The following is a 25,773-nucleotide window of genomic DNA, read 5'->3' as shown; positions in this document are numbered from 1 at the left end:
AATGACCATACAACAGTCAAAATTGTCTAGATTATGGGTTTTGCCCATTCTAGTGTTTGACTGAACCTCTTGACCATGATGTATAGTATGTGAATAGCTGTTTGCAAACAGCTTTTGCATTAAACAGATATACTGTACCTAGTAAAAGAACTGCTCTGCATATATACATAAAAAACACACATCAAAATGTTGATTTGGGATTTTAAAAAGAATTCCAGTAAAGTGAAACGATGATGATAATACCATTTGTGAATTCTGTAATAGCATATAAAATCTAAAATTCTTAGCAGAGTTATATAAAGTAATTAAGCATTCTTCAAAAAAGATTAAGAAAAAACAAAGATGTTTGAGTTAGAGGAGAGAACCTCTTACTTTCAGATTTAATACCAGCCTTTCTAAATCTAACCTAAAAACCTTTGAAATAATTCTGTGCATTATCTATTAGAAAAACCTCCTGCCCCATTTGTCAACCTAACCCCTACTTCACTTGCTCTCTTTGCAAGCCTACTTCAGATTTCAATTTTCTTTGTTTGATGGCTCCTCTGCTCAAGAATGCTGTTTTATTTTCCATGGCATCATTTCCCATTTTAGACATGGTTGCATTTGTATTTATTAGTCACTTAATATCTTTTTCTTTATGTCTTATTATAAATCTGGTTTTTATATATTTTTTATTTTTCATTTCATGCTGAAGGATGGACATTTCATTCTTCTTTACTCCAAAACATTGATTTTTTTCTTCCACACAAGAACAGTTAATTTCCATCAATAATGGCTCTCTGAATGACTTTACATTTGATTGATTAAAACTGGAAGGAATTATTTATGATATCAAAGTTGCATTGTGCAGTAGTTTGGCTTATAAAAAAATGTTGGAGGATTTACAAGCTTGAGTCACATCAGTCATTTTTTTGATAGCGAGTGCTTCCATGTAGTAGACCCCAGGTATGAATCATTAATTACTCACCCCAGACTGGAATAACTAAAGAGTTGAGTTTGAGATTCACCACACATGGGCAAATTATTATCACTTAAGCCAAAAAGATGTGTTCTTTTGGCACCTGCTTTGGCTATCAAAACCAATTGTTTTCTAATCAGAATTATTTTCTGAAAACTCTTACCATTTTCCCACTAATTTTATTTATTTCCTAGAATGTCAGGGCCCTAACTGAAATCCTGTTAGACTTACCCCTTGAACTAAAGGAAGATTTCTAGACCCAGATAGTATTCCTATTGGGCTTTTATGTTCCTTTTGGAATTGGCTGTGTAACTTGTTTTCCCAGATGATGCTGCCATCACCTCTGCCTAATTCAATTTGAACTTGGCCATGATTATGCTTATTTTGAAATAAGGTAAGTAACCTGATGATCAAACTCCCAAACAGATTTCTCTGTCAAACTTTTACCCGAATATTACTGACAAAGCTTCTTGTCTGCCACTTACAGACTGTTGTTCAAAAAATAATACACCCAGATCAGACTGTTTTCTTTTTATCCTGTCATCCTGAAGACAATATGTGCCACCTCCTTTATGTTATTAACGCTACACATTAGTCCTTCCCAATAATGCTGTACATCTATATAGATAGATCGATGGATAGATAGATAATAGAAGCAAATCTTATTAATACAAATTACATCACGCTTTTTCTTGGTAATGCCATCTCAGATAGACTCCCTTCCTTAGTTTGTTTAGTTCTTGCAAGGCTGTGTCTTGTTGTAAAATTAACTGTTTCAGAGCTGCCCTACTCTTGTTAAATAGCATTTGTCAGCAGTCCTGTGTTCCTTCATCAAGAGAGTTGTCAAGTTTATTTAAACACCTTGGCATTTATGTTTTTAGCTTACTGCAGGAATTTGTGTTGGAAAGAATAATCAATGCAAAAATACACCAGGTTAGCTATAATTATTTACCTCTTTCTTAATTTTTTTCAATTAAATACAAAATTGGTAACAAACAAAAAATAATCCAAAGACTTGTTGGTTATTGGAAATATCTTTTAAATGTCACTGAGAAAATCTGTGCAAAGAAAACAAAAGTGGGCTGCATATGTGACTATAGATCAGTAGCACTTAACTCCCACTGTAGTGAAATGCTTTGGGAAACTGGTAATGGGACACAGATTAAGTATAATTGCTATGACCACGAGCAGTTTGCTTATCACCACAAAAGGTCCAAAGAAGGTGTCATGTCCCTTGCATTTTGTACCATCCTGGTATATACCTGGATAATAAAAACCACTATGTTAAAGTGCTGTTTATTAGTTATGGCTCATTATTTAACAATATCTTACCTTTCAATCCTGAGCATCAAGCTCCTCGATTTAGAACTTAGCACCATTCTGGATTTTGACTTTCAAATCTCATAATTGGAAGACCTGAGCATGCCAGAATAACTGTATTATTAACACTTAGCCCAGGCTAAACACAGCTTTCTCCACATGATTACATTTGCAGATGTCAACCAGTGGCATCTGTGCATTTAGGGCAAGTGGGGGACTGCACCACATCTCCCAGCGGATGGCGCTGTTGCACAAAAATGTAAACTATCTCAATGATTTAACATATTGTTAAACTCTATTGCAAATTCAGCTTGCTGATAAGAATTGTTTTCCAGTTTCCCATGATCAAGTACATTTCTTACCTGAAAAATGTTTCTTTTCAGAGTATGTGAAATTTTCTTTATGATTAACTAGATCAGGGATACTCAACTCAGTGGCTGCAGGTTTTTACTTTAACAAAATTTTTAATAAGAGCCCATTTATTTACTACTAAAGCAATATGTTTTTGGACTTAGTTTTATTTAAATCGTGTGTTATGATTCAGAACCCTTAATTTTCTATTTTAGTTTTAAACTGTTTAATTAGGTTTTCATTTTTGCTGAGGTGCAAATGATAAAAGAACCAACAGCTCTCCATCTAACATGCTTCCATTTAACCCTGTGTATGCGGATCATGAAATATCCGTATTATTAAAATGTTTTAAAATAAATGAGAGAGAAGGGAAAGGACCAAGAGGTACAAATCTGATCCGGACTATAAAACATATGAATAATATGAATAATGTTATCAGAAAACAAAGAAAGTTACTTTTTGATAAAGATTTGTAATGGAAGAGTGAAGCACTAACAAGCTGTATAATTTAATTATATACTATGTCTGGCTTCTAATTCCGAGTCTGGATGAAATGAATGCATGCAGCCATGTGGACCTCCAGGACTGTAACTGAGAGACTCTTGAGCTAGTGTGTTTCCATGTTGCTTGGTATATCTTTGCTTATGTGGTTTGAAACCTATGGCTCTTTTTAAGTGACTGATTGGTTTATATTTTTACGATGCAGTTTAAAGGAGGTCAAAACTTGCACATCTATCTACGCTATTTGGACAAAAGTATTGGGAAACACCTCTTAATTATTGAATTCAGGTGTTTCAATCAGACCCATTGCTACAGGCGTATAAAATCAAGCACCTAGCCATGCAGTCTCAATTTTCAAACATTTGTGAAAAAATGGATCATTCTGAAGATCTCAGTGACATCAAGCATGGTACTGTGATAGGATGCCACCTTTGCAATAAGATGGTTTGTGAAATTTCATTCCATGCTGATTATTCCATGGTCAGCTGTAAGTGGTATTATTGGAAAGTGGAAGAGTTTAGGAACAACAGCAACTCTGCCATGAAGCAGAAGACCATGTAAAGTCACAGAGTGGGGTCAGTGAATGCTTAGGTGCATGGTGTGTAAAAGTTGCTAACACTCTTCTGGTTCCATAGCTGAAGAGTTCTGAACTTCCACTTGCATTAATGTAAGCACAAAAACTGTGTGGCGGGAGCTTCACGGAATGGGTTTCAATGCCCGAGCAACTGTATGCAAGCCTCACATCACCAAGTTCAATGTCAAGCATCAGATGGAGTGGTTGAAATGTGTGCTATGGAGTGACAAATCATGCTTCACTGTGTGGTAGTCAGATGGGTGAATCTGGGCTTATCAGATGCCAGGAGATTGTTACCTGCCTGACTGCCTTGTGAAGTTACGTTAACGCTTCAGCATGCCAAGACATTTTGGACAACTCAATGCTTCCAACTTTGTGGAAACAGTTGGGGGAAGGCCCTTTTCAATTCCACAATGACTGTGCCCCAGTGCACAAAGCAAGGTCCATAAGACATTGTTGGATGAGTTCCGTGTGGAAGAACTTGAGTGGTCCGCACAGAGCCCTGACTTCAACCCCATCGAACACCTTTGGGATGAACTAGAACGGAGATCGCGAGCCAGGCCTTCTCATCCAACATCAGTGCCTGACCTCATACTGTAAATGTTCTACTAAATGAATGAGCACTAATTCCCACAAAACACTCCAAAATCTTGTGGAAGCCTTCCAAGAAGAGTGAACCAATTCCATATTAACGTCTATGTATTTAAATGCAATGCCATTAAAGTCCCTTTTGGTATAATGGTCAGGTGCCCCAATAATTTTGTCCATATGGTATATTTTGGATTAGTCATTATTATTGTTATGTTGATTACTTATGCACAATACGATTTATCACGTTGCCTATTTAGCAAAAAATGGAAAAATATGAGCATTCATTTGCAATAAGTGTTGTATTTCATATTGAGGTATCTAGAAATACTTTCATTTAGTGATTGTATTACAGTACAGCCATGGCCAAAAGTTTTGAGAATGACACAAAAATTAATGTTCACAAAGTTTGCTACCTCAGTTTTTATGATGGCAATTTGAATATACTCCAGAATGTTATGAACTTCGATCAGATGAATTGCAATTAATTGCAAATTCCCTCTTTGCCATGGAAATTAACTTAATCCCAAAAAACCCATTTCTACTGCTGTTGTGAAGGGAGCCCAATAAAGTCCAGCAAGTGCCAGGACCATCTTCTAAAGTTAATCCAACTGTGGGATCGGGGCACCACCAGTGCAGAACTTGCTCAGAAATGGCAGCAGGCAGGTGTGAGTGCATCTGCACACACAGTGAGGCAAAGGCTTTTGGAGGATGGCCTGGTGTCAAGAAGGGCAGCAAAGAAGCCACTTCTCTCCAAGAAAAACAGACAGACTGATATTGAGCAAAACTTACAGGGATTGGACTGCTGAGGACTGGGTAAAGTCATTTTCTGTGATGAATCCCCTTTCCGATTGTTTGGGGCATCCGGAAAAAAGATTGTCCGGAGAAGAAAAGGTGAGCACTACCATCAGTCCTGTGTCATGCTAACAGTAAAGCATCTTGAAACCATTCATGTTTGGGGTTGCTTCTCATCCAGGAGAGTGGGCTCACTCACAATTTTGCCTAACAACACAGCCATGAATAAAGAATGGTACCAAAACATCCTCTGAGAGCAACTTCTCCCAACCATCCAAGAACAGTTTGGTGACGAACAATGCCTTTTCCAGCATGATGAAGCATCATGCCATAAAGGAAAAGTAATAACTAAGTGGCTCAAGGAACAAAACATCAAAATTTTGGGTCCATGGCCAGGAAACTCCACAGACCCTAATTCTATTGAGAACCTGTGGTCAATCCTCAACATGTGGGTGGACAAGCAAAAACCCGCAAATTCTGACATTCCAAGCATTGATTATGCAAGAATGGGCAGCCATCAGTTAGGATTTGGCCCAGAAGTTGATTGACAGCATGCCAGGGCGAATTGCAAAGAAGGGCCAACACTTCAAATATTGACTCTTTGCATAAGCTTAATGTAATTGTCAATAAAAGCCTTTGAAACTTATGAAATGCTTGTAATTATACTTCAGTATACCATTGAAACATCTCACAAAAAGATCTAAAAACACTGAAGCAGCAAACTTGGTGAAAACCAGTATTTGTATCATTCTCAAAACGTTTGGCCATGACTGTATATGCTAGTTCACATCCTCACATTTGCTGGCTGCCTAATACATTGTGAAACATAGTGTCTCTCTCACTGCCACACATGAGGATTGTTGTAGGCCGTCTTCTTCATTGGCTGCCCTCCAACGCCGCTGGTGCTGCTCTGATGTTTTATAGTTCTTTCCATACAGCTCGAATTATCTTTTTTTTTTTCCTTGACATTTCCACTGCCTGCACATCTCTCAGACTCCACCTTGCACTACTCACTTGGGATCAGAGGTAACATGATTTTACTTTCTCAGCGTCAGTGGGGCAATCCAACCAGCATTCATCTCAAGGTTTTTTGGCAGCCACATATCCAGACCAGTAGATTTAGGCAGAAGAGCAAGTCTGCTGTTTAAGTGCTGGATCACCTCTCTCTGTCTCTGTTTCTGTCTCTCACACACACACACACACACACACAAACACACTCCATATGGCCTTTCAGATTAGTTTCATCTCAGAGTGTCTCTCTCCCTGGTTTGTAAGGCCCCACCAGAACTTTAACTGAAATATGTCTCTGATGACATCATAGTTATAAGCCTGATTGCCAATAATATACCTTAGCCATCATGAGGCAGGAGACAGGCCATACACCAGTCTGTTTAAGTGTAGATTAAATACTCAGGAGGTGACCAAAAGCTTTAAATTCCTTGGAATCACTGTCATTGATTAGCTGAAGGGTTGGCAACATCTTGGTTATTGTCAACTGGGTTTTTCTTTCGCAGGTCTTGAACAACATTTTTTAAAATTTACTTTCATTATGTTTCTTTCAGCCTTATTTGTCTTAGGCTAGTTTGTCACTATGAGTGTGCACCCTAATGGGTCACATGTACTGTACATAGAATGTCACTTCTTAGGAACATAGAATGTCGCTTCTTAGGAAAAAGTCCTTTATTTGTAAATTACATGTTATTGAATTGTGACAACTGATACAGAAAATTGCTACAGTTTATACAGTAATGCTTTAACGTTTTACAGAGTAAAGACCTACTAGTGACTATTCTAATGTATGCCTGCCTCTTACAGAGGCACAGTTACTTTTTTGTTAGTCAAATTTCTTATTTGGTGTAATGTGATGGTTGGTTGGGATTTTCAGTGGTGTTTGAGGGGTGAATGACGAATCACTTACCATTATTTATTTGCATACTGTTAACAGTTAATTTAAATAGGCCCAGCTTCAGTCAAGAGTAGAGATCTAGAGGTCAGATGGATTTGAATTAGACATGTTGTATAACAATTTAAGAAGATAATATGAAACTGCAAACAATGCTGGATAAGTAATTTCCTTTGAATAAATTCAAGCAATTTATTTGTAATTAATGTACTGTCATGTACAAAAGCATTGTGAAATCTATCTATCTATCTATCTATCTATCTATCTATCTATCTATCTATCTATCTATCTGTCTGTCTGTCTGTCTGTCTGTCTGTCTGTCTGTCTGTCTGTCTGTCTGTCTGTCTGTCTGTCTGTATCCAGCTTGAGTAATTTGGGATTTTTTTTTCATGGATATTTTGCCATTATTTCCTATAGGTTGGTTCTCATCTAAGCTCATTTTAACTGTAGTTCTATGATCTCTGTTCACCATTAAAACATGGGGTAACATTTTTTTCAGCATTCACTGCAAACAATGCTGGATAAGTAATAGGTTCAAAAATGATTTGATTTTTGAGTGGAGTGTTCCAGAAGTCAAGTATTAAATGGCAATACCTTAAATGCAGCATAGCTGTCCTTATATTTGACTATGATCAGCTAGCATAAAAATGGCTGCAAAGAAAGTGAGATTTTCAGACAGAACTTTACCCTTTATGCCCTTTGCTTTTTATTAATATCACGTTTATAATATAAGTCTCAAAACAGCTTAGTCTAAATCAGGGTGGCATGGGGCCATATCCGGAGCATCAGGGTGCCAGTCTGTCACAGTGGCCACTCATTTGCACACCCATGTTCACACTTTTACAAGGCCAATGTAGAATTGGCATTTCTGATCATCTGCACATCTTTAGTAATGTCATAGTTCATGGGGAGAACATACAGATTCCACATATACAATACCCAGGCACAGGATTCAAACACAGAAGGCTAGATCCAGAAAGTGCCCAGCAATTTTATTTCTAATTTCATGACTGCCGTTATTTTATTTATTTTTGAATTGAATGGAAATGAATGTTTCATTTTGCCTATAAAATATACCAAACAAAACTAAATCTGAAGTGACTGATTTTCCTATACAGTATTCACTTTGTAAATAACTGAGCAACAAGTAATACTTAACATTGCTATTTATACAAGCACATAGTTGCCTTTCATGAAGCAACATGTTACCATTGACCACTTAGGTTGATTCATTATACTGTATAGTGTGACAGAAATTACTAATGTCCAGTTGGAAAGTGCGGTGATTCATAAGGCAGCAAATAGTTTCTATGGATAAGGGAATGTGATGTTTCCATTTTAACTCTTCTAAATGTAAAGAAAATTTTCAATTTGCATGTGACACTGCGTACAAATAAAACATCTTTTTGAGATTCTTTGAAGTTAGGCCATCTGTTACACAGACAGCTGAGAGTCTCTGATGTGAAATTAATTGGTTTGGACTGCCCTAGAAGTGCAATTTCTTGAACCTATCCAGACGTGGTTAAAAAAAGATCTTTAAGTAAATCATGATTATGCGATGACTGGGGTTACGAGGGCAAAATGGTTTGTGGCCTTAACAACTAAACAGTGCTTCCTTGCAGAGAATGATATACCAAATTTCAGGGTAGATCTTTCTTTTTTAATTCTTTAGTAAAGTATAGCATGTACTGAAAGTATGTTAAATTTCCTTTCAAATAAATCTTTACATATTGCCTTTTCTACTGCATGAACAATGTCAAATTCCTTTTGAAAGCAGGTAATAATATTACAGTTTGAAGGTCCAATTAGCATAAATAAAAAAGATTGAAGGCAGGTAGTCTAGTAAAGCTAAAAGTATGGATCTGTGTTAATAGCAATGGAGCCTCACAAACAAATATTTTTAAACAACAGTATTGAGTACTAAAATAGTTAATTGCTTTGATTTTGATTTTGATTTGTGGTTGTCTGAAAATATTGGTACCCATCTTTTTTAATTTAACTAAAAGAATTCTTTGTGAATTACATTTGTTCTACTTCATAGACATTAAAGTGACATGAAAGTGTGAGGCCTCCAAAACAGGCTGCTCATTACACTGCCCAGATAAGGCTCCCTCCCAGGCACACTTAATACCTACTCAAACAGCTGGCTTCATCCTACACCAGGCCAAATGGACTTTGCCTTCAACAGTAATGCTTACAAAATATATTCCCAACCTACCACAGGGAGGGTAACTCAGAACCTTCACTGGGGACGAACAGGCAAAGAATCTTTTTAAATAAAAGACATTTAAAAAGCAGTAATATAGAACAGAACCTCAAAAAAGCCAAGCAAGGCAAAAACAAGTGGCCTAAAAAGGCAAGTCCCAATGTGTAAAGCAAAAGACTAAATCTTTAAACAGAGCAAAAATGTCAAAAAGCCAGATATTCCAAGGAGCAATAATAAGCAATAGTGGAGAACAATCCCACCACCACCACCATAAGCATATACAATGTACTGCATACAAACTACATTACCCACCAACATTTATAGGGCCATGAGCAAAAAACAGTCATAGCTTCCCTTCAAACCTAAGGAGCAACAGTTTCAGGTTGTACTGGCCTGAGTGAAAATGAGTTCCATGGTAGAACACATTGAAAAACCCCACTTCCAAGACAAAAACGCAAACAAGCTCTGGAGTTTGCCATAATGTACAGTATGTTGACAAGCTAGGGTCCTTCTGAATTTCCTTTGTACAGATGAAATGAAATAAAACAAGCTTTTTTGTAAATCTCACCAGTTTTGTGTTTACAGTAAAAAAAAAAACAAAGCTTTTTGAAAACCATCCCTACTATGAAATATGGAGGAGGCTCATTGATGTTTTAAAATTGATGCTTCTTTGAACCTGTACAGGACACAATACAATCAGAAGACCATCTGGGCATTTTAAGGTTAAATGTACAGTCTAGTGTCAGAAATCTGTGTCTAAGTCACAGGTTATGTGTCCTCCTGCCTCGTAAAGACTCAAAACATACAGTATCTCAAAAAACACCCATGAATGGAGGAGAAGAAAAACACTGGCCTATTCTGAAGTGAACTGCTGTGAGTCCTGATCACACTACTGTGTGTATGAAAATGTGCTATATAAATAAATGTTGTTGTTGTTGTTGTATGTGGGATTAAGTCATTTTGACAGTTGCGTGGCAGCCCAGTGAGTAACATTGTTGCCTTGCATGAACCAAATTTTTACATACAACTGGGGGGTGCCTTCTGTTTGACGTCTGCATGTTCTTTCCATTTTCTTATGGATTTCCTCAGATAGTATAAATGAATACTGTTAAATTAAAAATTTAAACTGGCCTTGTGTTGCTGAGTGTGGGCTTCATACCCAGAGTTATTCCCTACCTTGCTTCTGGTATTTATTTTGATTTTCCTAAGATCCTGTACTAGATAAATGGGTTAAAAAAAAAAGGGACCGATCTCTTTGTGGTGAATTAAAAGGTAAGAGAAAAAGTAAATGTTGTGAACAAATATCTCAAAGCTTTCAAAGAAAAGAAAACCATCCCTACTATGAAATATGGAGGAGGCTCATTGATGTTTTAAAATTGATGCTTCTTTGAACCTGTACAGGACACAATACAATCAGAAGACCATCTGGGCATTTTAAGGTTAAATGTACAGTCTAGTGTCAGAAATCTGTGTCTAAGTCACAGGTTATGTGTCCTCCTGCCTCGTAAAGACCCAAAACATACAGTATCTCAAAAAACACCCATGAATGGAGGAGAAGAAAAACACTGGCCTATTCTGAAGTGAACTGCTGTGAGTCCTGATCTAAATCCCACTGAACAACTATGGAAATAGCTGACCAAACCACAGTTTGGAGAAGGCACCCTTCAAAACCTGGAAGAACTAAAGAAGAGTTGGGCAAATCGACTAGTCGAAGAGTGTAGAAATCTTATTAGGAGCTACAGAAAACACTTGATGGTAGTTACTTGTCTTCAAAGGTTGTCCTGCAAAATATTAGTTTGTCCTGCATTTATAAAGATGTTTGTTCCTGGGCAAGCAAGGGTGTTCTGCTTAGTTAGGCCAGAAAAGTTCATTACAATCACATTTTCAGATTCATTATTTTCTTTTTTCTTTTTTAGGCTCATTTTTGGCACATTGTATCCTGCCTACTCTTCTTATAAAGCTGTGAAATCCAAAGATGTAAAGGAATATGTAAGTGGAATTGTTGCATATATGCACATACTATAGTAAATGAAATAACGCTTAATAATATTTCATCCTGTTTTTCACAATAATATATTCTTGATTGTTTTACAAAGCTTTTAGTTAATGTGACTACTGTGAAAGGTTCATTAAAGACTGATTGATCAAATAGCAGGACTAAATATGCATTATATCTTAACACCTTCTGGTAAATTTGACTAGTCAATATAAGAATTCAGTGAGAAGGGAGCTAAATCAGCAGCACTACACTATATTGCACATCCATACCTTTTGTGTAATTTCTAAAGTTTGATAGCAATGTACGCTTCATAAATGGACATCTGTGAAAAAAAAATGAATTTGGTTAGGTAATCATAATTTGAGAGTAGTATATTTGGCATGGTGGCAATGTCATATCTTTTCTGAATTATAGTACTGTATGGACTGGGCGGTCTCATGGTCTGGAATCCCTACAGATTTTATTTTTTTCTCCAGCCATCTGGAGTTTTTTTTTTGTTTTTTCTGTCCCCCCTGGCCATTGGACCTTACTTATTCTATGTTAATTAATATTGACTTATTTTGTTTTCTTATTGTGTCTTTTATTTTTCTATTCTTTATTATGTAAAGCACTTTGAGCTACTGTGTGTATGAAAATGTGCTAGATAAATAAATGTTGTTGTTGTTGTTGTTGTATGTGGGATTAAGTCATTTTGACAGTTGCGTGGCAGCCCAGTGAGTAACATTGTTGCCTTGCATGAACCAAATTTTTACATACAACTGGGAGGTGCCTTCTGTTAGAAGTCTGCATGTTCTTTCCATTTTCTTATGGATTTCCTCAGATAGTACAAATGAATACTGTTAAATTAAAAATTTAAACTGGCCTTGTGTTGCTGAGTGTGGGCTTCATACCCAGAGTTATTCCCTACCTTGCTTCTGGTATTTATTTTGATTTTCCTAAGATCCTGTACTAGATAAATGGGTTAAAAAAAAAGGGGCCGATCTCTTTGTGGTGAATTAAAAGGTGAGAGAAAAAGTAAATGTTGTGAACAAATATCTTAAATGCATAGAGGTTTATGTTCTGCGTAGGATTTTTGTTTTCTTATCACCTTTATTAGTAGAATCCGTATCTTTGCACTTCGGTGATTGTTGGTTTAATATTGGTTTGATTTTTCTGTAATGGATTGGCAACCTCTTCAATGGCTACCTTTCCCTACTTAGCTTATGTGAATCTATTTTGTACTTTTTGTCAACCTAATAATTTAGTTAGTCATGGGAGATTATTGCTGTTTTCCATTTTTGCTTTCAGAGAATGTTCTAGTCTTTAAAACTGAATTAGGAATCTTGGAACAAAGTTGAGTTCTATTACAAATAAAGTGCATGGCAGACAGTATAAAGAGTGTAACATGAACCTATTATTACAATAAAACAATTATTGCTAACACTGTGTTCTGTTTTTCTGTAAATTTATAATGTACTGTATATTCAAAGTGAGATCATTCTTCCTGATATTCTTTTTACTATCTTTAGGTAAAATGGATGATGTACTGGATAATATTTGCACTTTTCACAACTGCAGAAACCTTCACAGATATTTTCCTTTGCTGGTGAGTTTATGAGGCACATCTCAGTTCTACCTTGCCTTGCTGTTCATAGTATTTTCTTGGGAAAGATGAATATTTACCGCATTCATACCAGTAATTGTATCTTCTCCTCTTTAGTGTGTTCTAGGAGATGGATTTATGTGCAGTGTAATGCAGAAACTGCAAGTTATAGACAATAAAGACACTTGCAAGTCTACCTTGTAATGCTTATGAATGGCTTCAGCAAAACCAAGTCTTAAGTGTCCATTGAGAATAACACTGATTCTGCTTTAGTTCATCTTTCAAACCTCTTGTCTTTGTTCGTAGACTGCCTTTTGGAAAATTTTAATGAATATCTACTGTACAATTGAAGTCAGATGTTTACATACATTTAGGGTGAATTCTTTAAAACTCACTTTATAATCCCTCCACAGATTTTGTACTAACAAACTATAAATTTGGCATACATTTAAGAGATATATTTTGTGCAGGGCAAAAGTATTTTTTTCTAATAGTGTTCACAGAAAGATTATTTAACTTTTTCTTGACTACATCACAATTCCAGGACATCACAAGTTTACATACACTTTGTTAAATGTGCCAGTAAACGACTTAGCCTAATTGAAGTTAACATGCGGATGTACAGCATGTTAAGGCCTACCATCAGATTCACTGCCTCTTTGCTTGACATAATGGGAAAATCAAAAGAAATCAGTCAAGATCACAGAATCATAATTGTGGAACTCCACAAATCTGCTTCATCCTTGGGAACATCCTGGTTCAACAGTGGGAACAATTTCCAAATACCTGAAGGTTCCACATTCATCTGTAAAAACAGTAATACACAAGTATAAACAGCCGTATTAACGCTAAGGAAGGAGACACATTTTTTCTCCTAGAGAAAAACAAACATATCAAATCAGAACAACAGCAAAGGACCTTGTGAAGTTACTGGAGGAAACAGGTAGATAAGTATCTAAACCCACAGTAAACTGAGTCCAATATTGACATAACCTGTAAGGCTGCTCAGTGAGGAAGAAGTCACTGCTCCAAAGCCAGACTGCAGTTTGCAGTGGCGCATGGGAACAAAGATCTTGCCTTCTGGAGAAATGTCCACTGGTCTGATGAATCCAAGTTCGTATTGTTTGGTCATATTGACCATCGTTACGTTTGGAGGAAAAAGGGTGAGGCTTGCAAGCCAAAGAACACCATCCCAACAATCAACCATGGGGGTGGGAGCTTCATGTTGTGGGGGTGTTTTGCTGCTGGAGGGACCGGTCCACTTCACAAAACAGATGGCATCATATAGATAGATATATTGCAGCAAAATCTCAAGTGCTCAGCAAGGAAGTTGAAGCTCAGTTGCAAATGGGTGTACCAAATGGACAATGACCCCAAGCATACCTCCAAAGCTGTGGGAAAATGACTTAAGGACAACAAGGTCAAGGTATTGGAGTGGGCATCACAAAGCCCTGACCTCAATCTGAAAATTTGTGGGCAGAAATGAAAATACATGTTGCAAGCAAGGAGGCCTACGAACTTGTCCCAGTTATCCCAGTTCTGTCACGAGGAATGGGACAAAATTCCAAAAACTTATTGTAAGAAGCTTGTGGAAGGCAACCCAAAACATTTGGCTCAGGTTAAACAATTTAAAGTCAATTCTACCAACTATTAACAAAGTGTATGTAAGCTTGTGACACGCTGAAATTGTGATATATTCAAGAAAAAGTGAAATGCTCTGTCTGTGAACATTGTTGGAAAAAATTACTTTTGCTCTGCAAAAAGTACATGTCTTAAACGTTATGCTAAATGTATGGTTTGTTAGTATAAATTCTGTAGAGACGTTATAAAGTGAGTTTAAAAAAAATCACCCTAAGTGTATGTAAACTTCTGACTTCAACTGTGTGTTCTACTGTTTTTAATATGTGCTTATCTATAACTGATTAGGTATAAAAACCGAATATCTCTGATCTTTAGTGGCTGTGTTCCTCAAAGTTTATTACCCAAGGCAAACTGTTCTATAGAGTGAGGGGCAGACAAAAAACAATCCATAACTGACCCTTGTCAATGTTGTAATTAAATTAAAGAGAGCCTCACCCAGAACAAGCAAAGTAAGACCCACTCCTGAAGTCAGGACTTGGGAGTTATGTTCATTGGCAAAAATCTAGTGGCTAGATGATAGCTTAGTCAGGCTTGACATAAAAAAGGTATCTATGGAGAGATCAGAAGTGCAGAGTCCAGATGGATTTTTTTTTAAGACTTAAGTTCTGGAATCTGCTGCAAGGAACTTTTGGCAAATGTTTTTTGTTACCTCTAATGGTTAAAACCCTAGTTCTCATTGCTAGACATCAATGGCAAAAGAACCTGTCAGGTTTGTTGGAAAGGGGCTTTACAAGCAGTGTCAGTAAAAGGGTCTCCATATTTTATTGATAGATATTAGCAAACCAAAACGGTGGCAGATGTGGCATTTGATGTTTCTGTGTGTGTGGGGTTTGTGTGGGGTTTGGCAAGATCATGTAGTATAAGTTTTGCATCACCTCAGATTTTTTAGAAAACTATTCTATAACTCCAGTCAAGTAGGTGAAATGTTGCTCAGGCTGTTCTCAGCAAGGGTGGGACCATATTGACTGCAAAACAGGGTATCAACAAGGGGTGGAAGAAGCAGTTTGATAAAATAATACATTTTGTGAATATGACCCACTCAGGGAAGTAATGATGGAAACATTATGTGGTGATTAAAAAGCTCTGTATTTTCCTTTTACCACAAATGTTTCTTATCCTGGGCCTCCCTTATTGCTATGAAGTGGATATTATTATCTCAATGTATTATTACCACAAAATCAACAGTCGCCTTTTGGTAGAAATTCATAGATTCTCTGACTTTTAAATTCTAGAAAACATCTTTTTTTAGTTTAGTTCTGCTTGAAGTTTAGGTGGCTTGGTCAACTGATCATCTGATCCCAACAACTAGAAGTGGAAGTTTATAATGTGATTGCTCCAAAGTTGAAATGTAGGTATGGGAAGGGCACTGTTCTTTCTGGTTGCATAAGCTCAATGAAAATGTGATTAAAAAAACAGCTCTATAGTAAAAGAGTGTCATTGGTAGATGAGATCCAACTAGAAACAATGAAAGCACTGGATATTGTGGGTGTGCTTTTGCGAACTGGAATGGGCCAATCCCCATTTTCCAATAGGAGTACAAGAGGATGTGCTCCTGATAGCAAGGAACCACACTCTTCAGTATCTATTAGAAAGCCTCCTTTGGGATACCAGAGCTTAGACTTATGAAATATTTAAACCTCAGAAGGAGCATTGTGAGTTCAATCCTAGTTGTGAAACAATAGACCACTTCTTTATCTTTCCATGTATACTTGAAGGGTCATGGGATTTTGCTAGTTATGTGCTTTGTGGATTTGGGAAAGGGAAAAAGCTTAATGGGTATTTATCCCTTGGAAGATGCTACAAGAATATTTGGTTCTGTGGCCTTTTTTCGTGTGACATTTAGTCCTTGTATTTGCAGTGTGACTTACTTTAGCAAATTTGTTTTTAGTGGAGACAATTCAATGTGGGCGTTGGACGCCACCAACGGTTCACTTTGTCTCCTCTCCTGATTTTCACTGAGCAGATATCAAGAGCCTGCTAAAGTTTGGAAGATATCCAGTTAAGAAATCTAATGGCTAGATCTCTGCATTTTGTAAATGTTGTTTTTCTTTTAGCTTCATGGACGTTTGCCAGTTGCCCTTGCATGTAGTTTATGTACTTAGAAAATGCACATGACCATTTACCCTGTGATATTTTGTGCAAGGTACCACAAGATTTATGTGGTGCTGGAGCCTCTGTTGATGGTCATTCGGTCCTTGTTTTTATGGAGGAAAAGTTGTTTTTGCATATGTGATATCAAGACACCCGAGACATGAAGAGTGTTCACTTTGATAATCTATGGGGAGCATGTATACTGTTTGAGGATAACAACATCCCCAGCCCAGTGGACTTCTTTGACCTGTAATCTCCAGTGCACATAGGAATAGCTTGCAGCTGAATGTATTGCGTCTAGGGTGAGAATTGGCACACAGTGACTTATTCCCTGCAAAGAAGAGATGAGCAGCTGCTCTATGTGGAGGAGTATAAATACCTAAGGGTCTTGTTCACAAATTAAGGTAGATGTGATCATGAGATTTGCTCAAAATGAATGCAAGAACAGCAAAAGGTTTATGATAATTACATAAAAAGTGAGAGTTAAGTCCACATGTAAAGCTTTTTATTTTACCAGTGAGTCTGCATTCTCACCTATGGTCACAAGCTCTGCATAATAACTGAAGGAATGAGATCACAAGTTCAACAAGCTGAAATCAGGTTTCTGTGCAGTTTTTCTGGGCTCACTGTCTTGATGGGATGAACAAGCTCAGCGATGTGGGAGGATATCATCGTAAGACCACTGCATTTCTGGCTTTAAAGAAGTCAGCTGAGACTGTTTGACCATGTGATTTGTTCAGTGCCTTTCTGTTGTTTAGATTTTATAATCTTTTTCATATGGTGTTTTCCATTTGGTATTTTAGCATGAAGTCATTGCAAGCTCAAGCTTCTTTTAATGCACTGTCATTGGTGAGAGGAGGCTTATGTTATGCTGTGACTCTATGCTCTCATATTCCAGAATTTAACAAAAGTTTATAAAATCTTGAAGTTCATGTGATACAGTTAATCAGGTGCCTGATACACAGTAACAAATGTGAGAAAGTAGGATTTAGCTGGCTGTTTACTAATTACTTAGTATTTTAATTTACAAAATCAAGTTAATGGAGATGTCTGGTGCTGTGTAGACTCATTGCCTCATGTTTAAATGAAGAATTTTGCTAGCAGCAGAGCAGACTTGTGTTTGCCATGTGGTCCTTCATTTGTGTCCAGGGTATGGTGTTATCTTTTTTGCTTTGCCCATTGCAGCTTTATAGGAAAGGTCATGATTCTGCCTAGTGCTGAAATTATCTTTTTGAATTAAGACTTCTTCCAGATGGGCTTAGTCACTACAGGTGTTTTCTGACAATATGAACAATAACAAATATATATACAGTATTCTAAAAAAAGATGTTGTACAAATATTCTCTAGAAGAAATGGAAACTCAAACTACTGCAGATCTGTAGTATTTAACAGGAATAATTTACAGATTTTACACAGTTGCTGGGCACAGAATTTATAACAGCAACAGAAATATTCACATTTTTTGTATAACAATCATGATAATGTATAAATATTGTATTACTGTACCTGAAGTTAAGCAACTTATCAAGCACCTCATAATAAGATTATATAAAAATGATAAAAACAATAGTAATAGCAATAACAAAAAAGTAACCAAAGCAACACAAAAAGTAACACCATAAATATGCAAAGCAAATCTGTAGCCTAGAATAACTGTTACAATGTATATTTTGTCGTTTTGTAAATGTCCATTTTCCTTTTAATACCTGTTAACTTATTTAAATGCTATTCACTGACCAAGAGTGCAGCATGACTTTTCTAGGTTAATGCATCAGCATCACCAAAGATTTGGACTCCTAGAAATAAATAGGCTATGGAGGATGGTGAATATAATGGAAAAGACTGACATCACCATAATTAGTGGAACTTTCACATTTCTGCCATATACATCTTGCTAGAATTGGGAATGGTTAGTTGAGCCACACAAGTTTGATTTATGTAGCAATGGTGTAAAGCAGTGGGGATGGTTCTACATTTTTTAATTTGTGGCATTGATTAGCTTATTCATTTTTGGGTACTTGAAATTGAATAAATTTGATAAAACATTTCCTGCAAAAGTGTAGTTTTATCTTCAAAATAGTTTATTCTGTCAAAAGCGCATGCTCCATAATAATTTGCACCTTTGAAAAATACTATACATAAACCAAGGTGTTTTTCTTGGAATGCTGTGTCCTTTTTCCTCCATGTATAACGCCCCTTGTTATGCCCAAATAACTCAATTTTAGTTTCATCAGTCCACAACACCTTATTCCAAAATGAAGCTGGCTTGTCCAAATGTGCTTGAGCATACCTCAAGCAGCTCTGTTTGTGCTATGGGCGGAGAAAAGGCTTCCTCTGCATCACTCTCGCATACAGCATCTCCTTGTGTAAAGTGCGCCGAATGGTTGAACGATGCACAGTAACTCCGTCTGCTGCAAGATGATGTTGTAGGTCTTTGGTGCTGGTCTGTGGGTTGACTCTGACTGTTCTCACCATTCGTCGCTTCTGTCTATCCGAAATCTTTCTTGGTCTGCCACTTCGAGCCTTAACTTGAACTGAGCCTGTGGTCTTCCATTTCCTCAATATGTTCCTAACTGTGGAAACAGACAGCTTAAATCTCTGGGACAGCTTTCTGTATCCTTCCCCTAAACCATGATGGTGAACAATCTTTGTCTTCAGGTCATTTGACAGTTGTTTTGTGACCCCCATGTTGCTACTCTTCAGAGAAAATTAAAGGAGGAGGGAAACTTACAATTGACCCCCTTAAATACTCTTTCTCATTATAGGATTCACCTGTTTATGTAGGTCTGGGGTCACTGAGCTTACCAAGCCAATTTCAGTTCCAATAATTAGTTCTAAAAGTTTTGGAATCAATAAAATGACAACGGTGCCCAAATTTATGCACCTGCCTGATTTTGTTTTAACAATTATTGCACACTTTCTGTAAATCCAATAAACTTCATTTCACTTCTCAAATATCACTGTGTGTGTCTCCTATATGATATATTTAACTGACATTTTTTATCGTAACAACCAACGATTTATACAGGAAAATAATGACCATTAACAAGGTTGCCCAAACTTTTGTATCCCACTGTATGTAACTACGTGCTTCTATTTGTTGTTGTTGATATTGTTGTTGTATTTTTTTAACATTGTGTGCCCATCAGCACATAACTTTACCTGCCTGGGTTCCAGTTGGAAAACAAATGTTTTATGTTAATAATAATAATAATAATAATACATATTTATTTATTTATTTATTTATATATTTGTGAACAAGAGGTAATATAATTGGAGGGCATTGTGTTGTAGTGGTCAAGGCTTTAGACCTAGGACTTCAAACTCTGAGGTAGTTGTTTCAAATCCTGCTACTGACTCTTTGTGATCATGAGTAAGTCACTTTATTTGCCTATGCTCCAACTGGAAAAACAAAAGAAATGTAACCAGTTGTATCTCAACTGTTTAAGTCAACTTGGATAAAGACATCAGTCATAAGTAATAAGTAACAGTAATAAGTATTAATCATATTATTATGTCACTGGAGCTGATTACACTTTAATGTGCTATAAACAATTGTCCTTAAGTAAAACGTTCCTGCATTAGATCAATTCCTGCTTTTCCTAGTGACTTAGCTTTTGTTGATGGTCACTACAAAACACAATTTTATAGGAAAGTTTATTCTTTTAATTGAAATGGGTAATCTGTAGGAATAATGTGAAATTTGAGCATATCCATCCATCCATCCATTTTCTAACCCGCTGAATCCGAACACAGGGTCACGGGGGTCTGCTGGAGCTAATCCCAGCCAACACAGGGCACAAGGCAGGAACCAATCCTGGGCAGGGTGCCAACCCACCGCAGAATTTGAGTATATTATTATCATTATTAGTTGTTTACAATTTTCATTTGTTAATGCCATTCACTCAAGTACAGTATTTTTTTTCATGTTTTTCATCAGTTGTTTGTATTCCCCCTTTAAAATCTGCAGATTTGGCTGTATATGCAGAACAGTAATTGAAGTGGATATTCATTAAGTGCCAGTACCCTATGTGTTACACTAATGTATTAACATAAAAGCAAAGAGCGTAGAACAGTTCTTCATTCAGACACCAATATCTAATGCTGGGCTTACACTGTGCAGTTTTGGTATGATTTAAAGCCTGATTTTCAGGCACTGACTGATATTCTGAGTCAGTCTAAATTTCAGCTTCACCAGCCATTGTTTCACATGGAGTACAAGAGTGGTTGTGATGCTGATGGCCTCTTACAGTTAGGCTGTCATATGATTGAAGAATTTATGTCATGTCAGAAATTCCAGTCAGCTGTCTTTGAGTGTGAGCAGTCTTGCAACCCAATTTTCTCATGTCGCTTTCAAACATTTGTATATTGAATTGGGTATTGCCATTGTTATGTTCACATTTTTGATTTAAAAAGTCAAAATATTATATAGCAATGCACATACAACTAAATGGCCAATGAAAATAAAGCATTTTAGGAAACCTTTACAGGAAAATCCCAAATTAAACATACATAATGCTAAATTACATAGGGTATGAACCTGTAATCCTCTCTCTCAAAATACACAGACCATATTGTCTGTGCCTTAACCATCTGCTTGTCTAGTTACACCTTTTTCTTTTCTTTGTATATTCAGAGCCCAGTACAGCAAGAGTCAAGCCTATGGCCAACGTTGTTTGTTGAATGGGTGAAACTAGTGAATGGTGGAAGAGTGGTAATATTCTGGTGCCTTGTATTTTGTAAGGGCATTCTACTACAGAGTTTTTTTTATTAAACATTTACTTACTGAGCATTGCTTTACCATAGTGATCAAAAAGTTTTAATGTTGAAATTAAAGAGCGTATTCCACAGTGAAAACTTTGCAAGTGGCAAAAGATTACCGATCAAATATGTGACGTTTTCAAGGATTTGAGGTTTTTGGAGTATGTTTCTTATTTCAGAACCAAGTCATCATTGATGCCAAAGACTTTACAATCAATTATCATGCTATTATTGAATTTCTAACTCTATTGCGCAGTGTTGCTTTGGAGGCTGATTGTCACATACTTAATATGTACCAAGACCCCCTTGAAGGGATGGGTTGCAGAATTCCAGTGTGGCCCGATGTCTTTGTAAGTTAACCCAATGTTTGGCTAGCCTTTGACATTGACAAGAGAAGAAAAGGTTACCACAGTGGTTCAAATTGTAATGGGGAATCAAAGAGTGATGTTGTGTTAGTTAATATAGGGATTAGTGCAGGGTCATTTGAATTCATTAATTATTAATAAGTAATGTGCACATTGGCTGCCCTGAACATTGATTTATGAAAAGAAGTGCAGTTTTAAGGAGAGTTTAGACTGGGAACATTTTAAGAAATATGTTATAATTTGGGAGCAAACAGTGATCAAAACATTAGAAGAATGGTGATTAATCATAAGAAAACAATTTCAAGGTTCAGGTCAGTGCTGGCCAGATCATGTGCACAATTTGTTATGATGGTGACGGTGTAGTGTAGTATTAATTATTTCCCTTTGGTGGCTCTCATAATGTTCAATATTATGTTGATTTGCTTGGGTATTTACAGCAATCAGTAAGGGAAGAACACTAAGGAAAATTGTCTACAGTCTCCCTTCTTCTTCATGGCAATACTTCTTCTCACATTGCATGGATTTCAAAGGGTGGTCTTTGAAATTGTGAATTTAAAGAGATACCCCAACCATTTTGTTCAAGGGGTGTGGGGGGTAGGATAATAATAATATATAAATAGTCCTGGTACTTCCTGTTTTGCTGTTTGGTTGCGAGACAAGGACACTATCCAGTGACCTGAGATGAAGACTGGACTCCTTCGGTTATGTGTCACTTTGGAGAATCCTTGGGTACCGCTGCTTTGACTTTGTGTCAAACAAGTGATTGCTCATGGAGTCCTGAATGAGCACATTACCTGCATTGTTAGGGAGTATCAGTTCTAGCAGTACGGCCACATAGAGGGATTGTCAAAGGATGATCTAGCTCACTGGATCCTCATTGTTGATGACCCAAGTGGCTGGACCAGGCCACGGGGATGCCCATGTAACACTTGGCTGCGGCAGATAGATGGTCATTTCTGAAGGGTGGGACTAGACCAAGTGTATGCCTGGGGGATTGCCAGTTGGGATCCTGATCTGATTTGTCGTTGGGGTGGGTGTGGCAATAATCTGTACCACTTTATGCTCCCCAGCATGACCTAACCTGTAATGTTCTTTAAAATTGCATCCCAAAAAAGAGCAGTGAAAGAGTGAACATCTCATTAAACTCATTATTGCAGAAACATATTTCATCCTAGAGGAAAAGAGTGGAACAAAGACAGAAGAGAGTGACAAGAGAGTTTAGAGTGCAGAGGGATACCACAAGACCAGAAAACTGACCTAAGTTTGAGATGGAAGAAAAAGGAGATCATAAATCCTGGAGCTAAATGAGTAGACTGTTCTGAACCCAGAGTTGTAATAAATATTTATATACTTAAAACTAGAATTACCAGAGTCTACAAAAAAACTCGTAGATCCGTCCCACCTTAAATCGCTTTAAAAAACCGTTCTCAGCTCTCCGCCAGCCTCCTTTGTCCTGTAAATGTGCCGATAAAAACAAACTGCAAGCAGCCGGCTATTCCATCCCCCCACTGACTTAGAACGTGCACAAACTTCTCCCAGCTCATGCCTCGATTATCTGGGAGTGAAGTGGAGTTTTAGAGTGGAAATAATAGATTGTTATTTGGGACACACGCATTTCATGTGTGTTCCGTTTCTACAGTAATCTGTGCAAACACAATGTTAAAACAGAAACTTTTTCATATTTTAGTAATGTTACAAAATATAGACATAAACTATAAAATGTGTCAAGCCTGACAGCCAAAGATCAAATAAACACTTTCATAAAAGGTTCAAGATTTTTACTACAGCTTCTGTGGCGTACTGGTAAGATTTCATCACTAAGGCCTTGTTCACACGGGCGTTAAAATCGAGCGTTTTTTGCGTCAGAAGGCGTCGTGAGCGTGGATCAAGCGCCGAGTGTTTTCTACGTAGGAGTCAATGAGAGTGTTCACACGGGCTTTGGTGACGCGCGCTTGTCCGCAGCGCTTATACGGCATCAAAAACGTTGCATGCAGCTTTTTCTTGGCGTTCAAAACCCAACGAACGCAAGGAAACCGCTTCTAGTTCGTTTTCTGCGCGTTTATTTTATGCTTCGGAGGACCGGATATATCCCATGATATTAATATTTTTATGTTTTCATATACAACATATATATTTTCATATATGCTTATTTTATTTTATTGTCTCATGTAATTTGTAAACCATGAACCTATTAATTTATGTTCTAATATAATATTTGATAACGATTATGTAGGGGGGCAATCCATGACGGGGGGGCATTTCAGTGCATAACACCGGTGTAAGCGCACACTCGACTACTGTTTCCTTACCTCAAAGTGACAAGTAGTCTCTCTTCGCTAACACCAAGTCGCATATTGGTTGATCGGCGTGCAATGTGGCATTGCACCAGCTGCAGCAGACAATCAAAAGTGGAAATCGACATCCAACAGTAATTAAAAAACGTGCGCGGAAATTTTCGCATTTCTTCATAAAGCACAAAAAAACTTCCTTTAACCCGACCTTGTGCAGTCAGAGGATGAACCCAGTAGCGGCGATTTTTCTCTCCCTACGCCGCCAGATACGAGTATTTTTAAAACAAGAAGATTAATATCTAACATAGCAAAATGGTCCATATTGAAAGGAGGCACCTCAAATAAAACAACAAGGGCTTTCATATCCAGTTCCCGACACTGCCTCCACAGGTTAACACACAAACTACAATTTGGGCTGCAGGCTGGCGTTAGACAGAGACAAACGAACGCCAGTGTAGAAGTCAATCGATCGCCACCACAAAATGCAACATAAATGTCCAGGACGTTCAGAGCAAGTTCGTTTATCCAAAAACTTAACGCCCGTGTGAACAAGGCCTTAGAGCGCAGCAGACTTGTACCTCAATAGATCCGAGTTCGATTCCCCGCTGGGGAGAAAATTTATTTATTTTAACCTTCGTCGTTCTGCCTGCCTGAACTCCCTGTCTATCTAGTAATAACAGTCATTTTATTATTATATAGGAGCTTCCCTGTCTGCCTATCATATTGTGCCTGCCCTTCCTATCTATCTATATATCTATCCCCTTAGCTGTTTTTTTATCTATGTATGATACAGAGCCTTCCCTGTATATTTATATATCTAGTGCCTTCTCTGCCTATCTGTCTGTCTGATTGCATATAGCGCTGAACTTACTGCTCTGTACTATTTTGTCCTCTGCATTTCCTGGAGTACAAAAGAAACACCACCATACAGAAACATGTGCGAACTGGCAAGATCGGGGAAAAAACACGCGGTCACTGATTACAAACCGCAAGATGAATGAAAGAGACAATATATGTAAAACATCATCGACTAATGCAATATTATTTGAAAACGAACAGCGTCAGATCGGGTTTGAATATGCGCCGATCTGACGCTGTTCTTTTTCAAATAATATTGCATGTACTGTGCGTTGAAACTGCTGCACTGAATAAGCTGACACCTTCTGTAACAGCATCAGCGTGTATTCAAACCCGATCTGACGTTGTTCATTTTCAAATAATATTGCATGTACTGTACTATTTTAGAATAAAAACATACATTTGATTTCAGTCAGTCTGTAAGATCCAGTGTAAATGCATGATAAAGATCCAGTGTAAATGCATGATAATTGTAAAGGTTAGCTTTTTTTTTATTCAGTTCCATTCTCTCAGTCGCATTCACGATCGCCCCCCCCCATCTGACACTGCTGTTTTCACATAAAGACGCGCTATAGCTCAAATGTGATTTATTTGTAGACACGCTATAGCACGAATGTTATTTATATAGGGAAGAAAGTACAGTGTCAGGTGCTCACTCAGTGTAATAGGAACCATAGCACAGAGAAATGGGGGGCTGGGGGTGTAGGGAAGGATCCTGAACACGACTGAGAGAATGAAAAGTGAATAAAAAAAAAACTAACCTTTACAAGTATCATAAATTACACTGGCTGTTACACACTGAAATCAAATGTATGTTTTTATTTTAAAATAGTAAGAATAAGAGCAATTTACTTCTCAAAAATGAACTGTGCGAAATCAAACTCATGACCTTTTGATCACTAGTCAGCAGCTGATACCATTACGCTACCGTGGCAGTTGTCTTATGTATGTGTCAATGTGGCATGCTAAGGCGGCTTTTTTTCTGCAG

General features: G+C 37.3%; 1 protein-coding gene across 4 annotated transcripts in view; it reads left to right on the top strand.

Annotated features, from left to right (window-relative positions):
* The window catches only part of reep1 (receptor accessory protein 1), a 111,693-nt gene that overhangs the window by 40,153 nt on the left and 45,767 nt on the right, over positions 1–25,773 (top strand). For all 4 annotated transcript variants that reach the window (XM_039751793.1, XM_039751792.1, XM_039751795.1 and 1 more), the window contains exons 2-3: positions 11,113–11,185; positions 12,704–12,780. In XM_039751793.1, coding sequence (XP_039607727.1) covers positions 11,113–11,185; positions 12,704–12,780 — 150 coding nt within the window. The remainder of the gene's footprint in view (positions 1–11,112; positions 11,186–12,703; positions 12,781–25,773) is intronic.

The sequence above is a fragment of the Polypterus senegalus genome, chromosome 4 (genome assembly GCF_016835505.1).
Source record: "Polypterus senegalus isolate Bchr_013 chromosome 4, ASM1683550v1, whole genome shotgun sequence".
In the NCBI taxonomy this organism is placed as follows: domain Eukaryota; kingdom Metazoa; phylum Chordata; class Cladistia; order Polypteriformes; family Polypteridae; genus Polypterus; species Polypterus senegalus.
The sequence above is the reverse complement of the archived record's forward strand: the minus strand, read 5'-3'. Positions and strand labels throughout refer to the sequence as shown.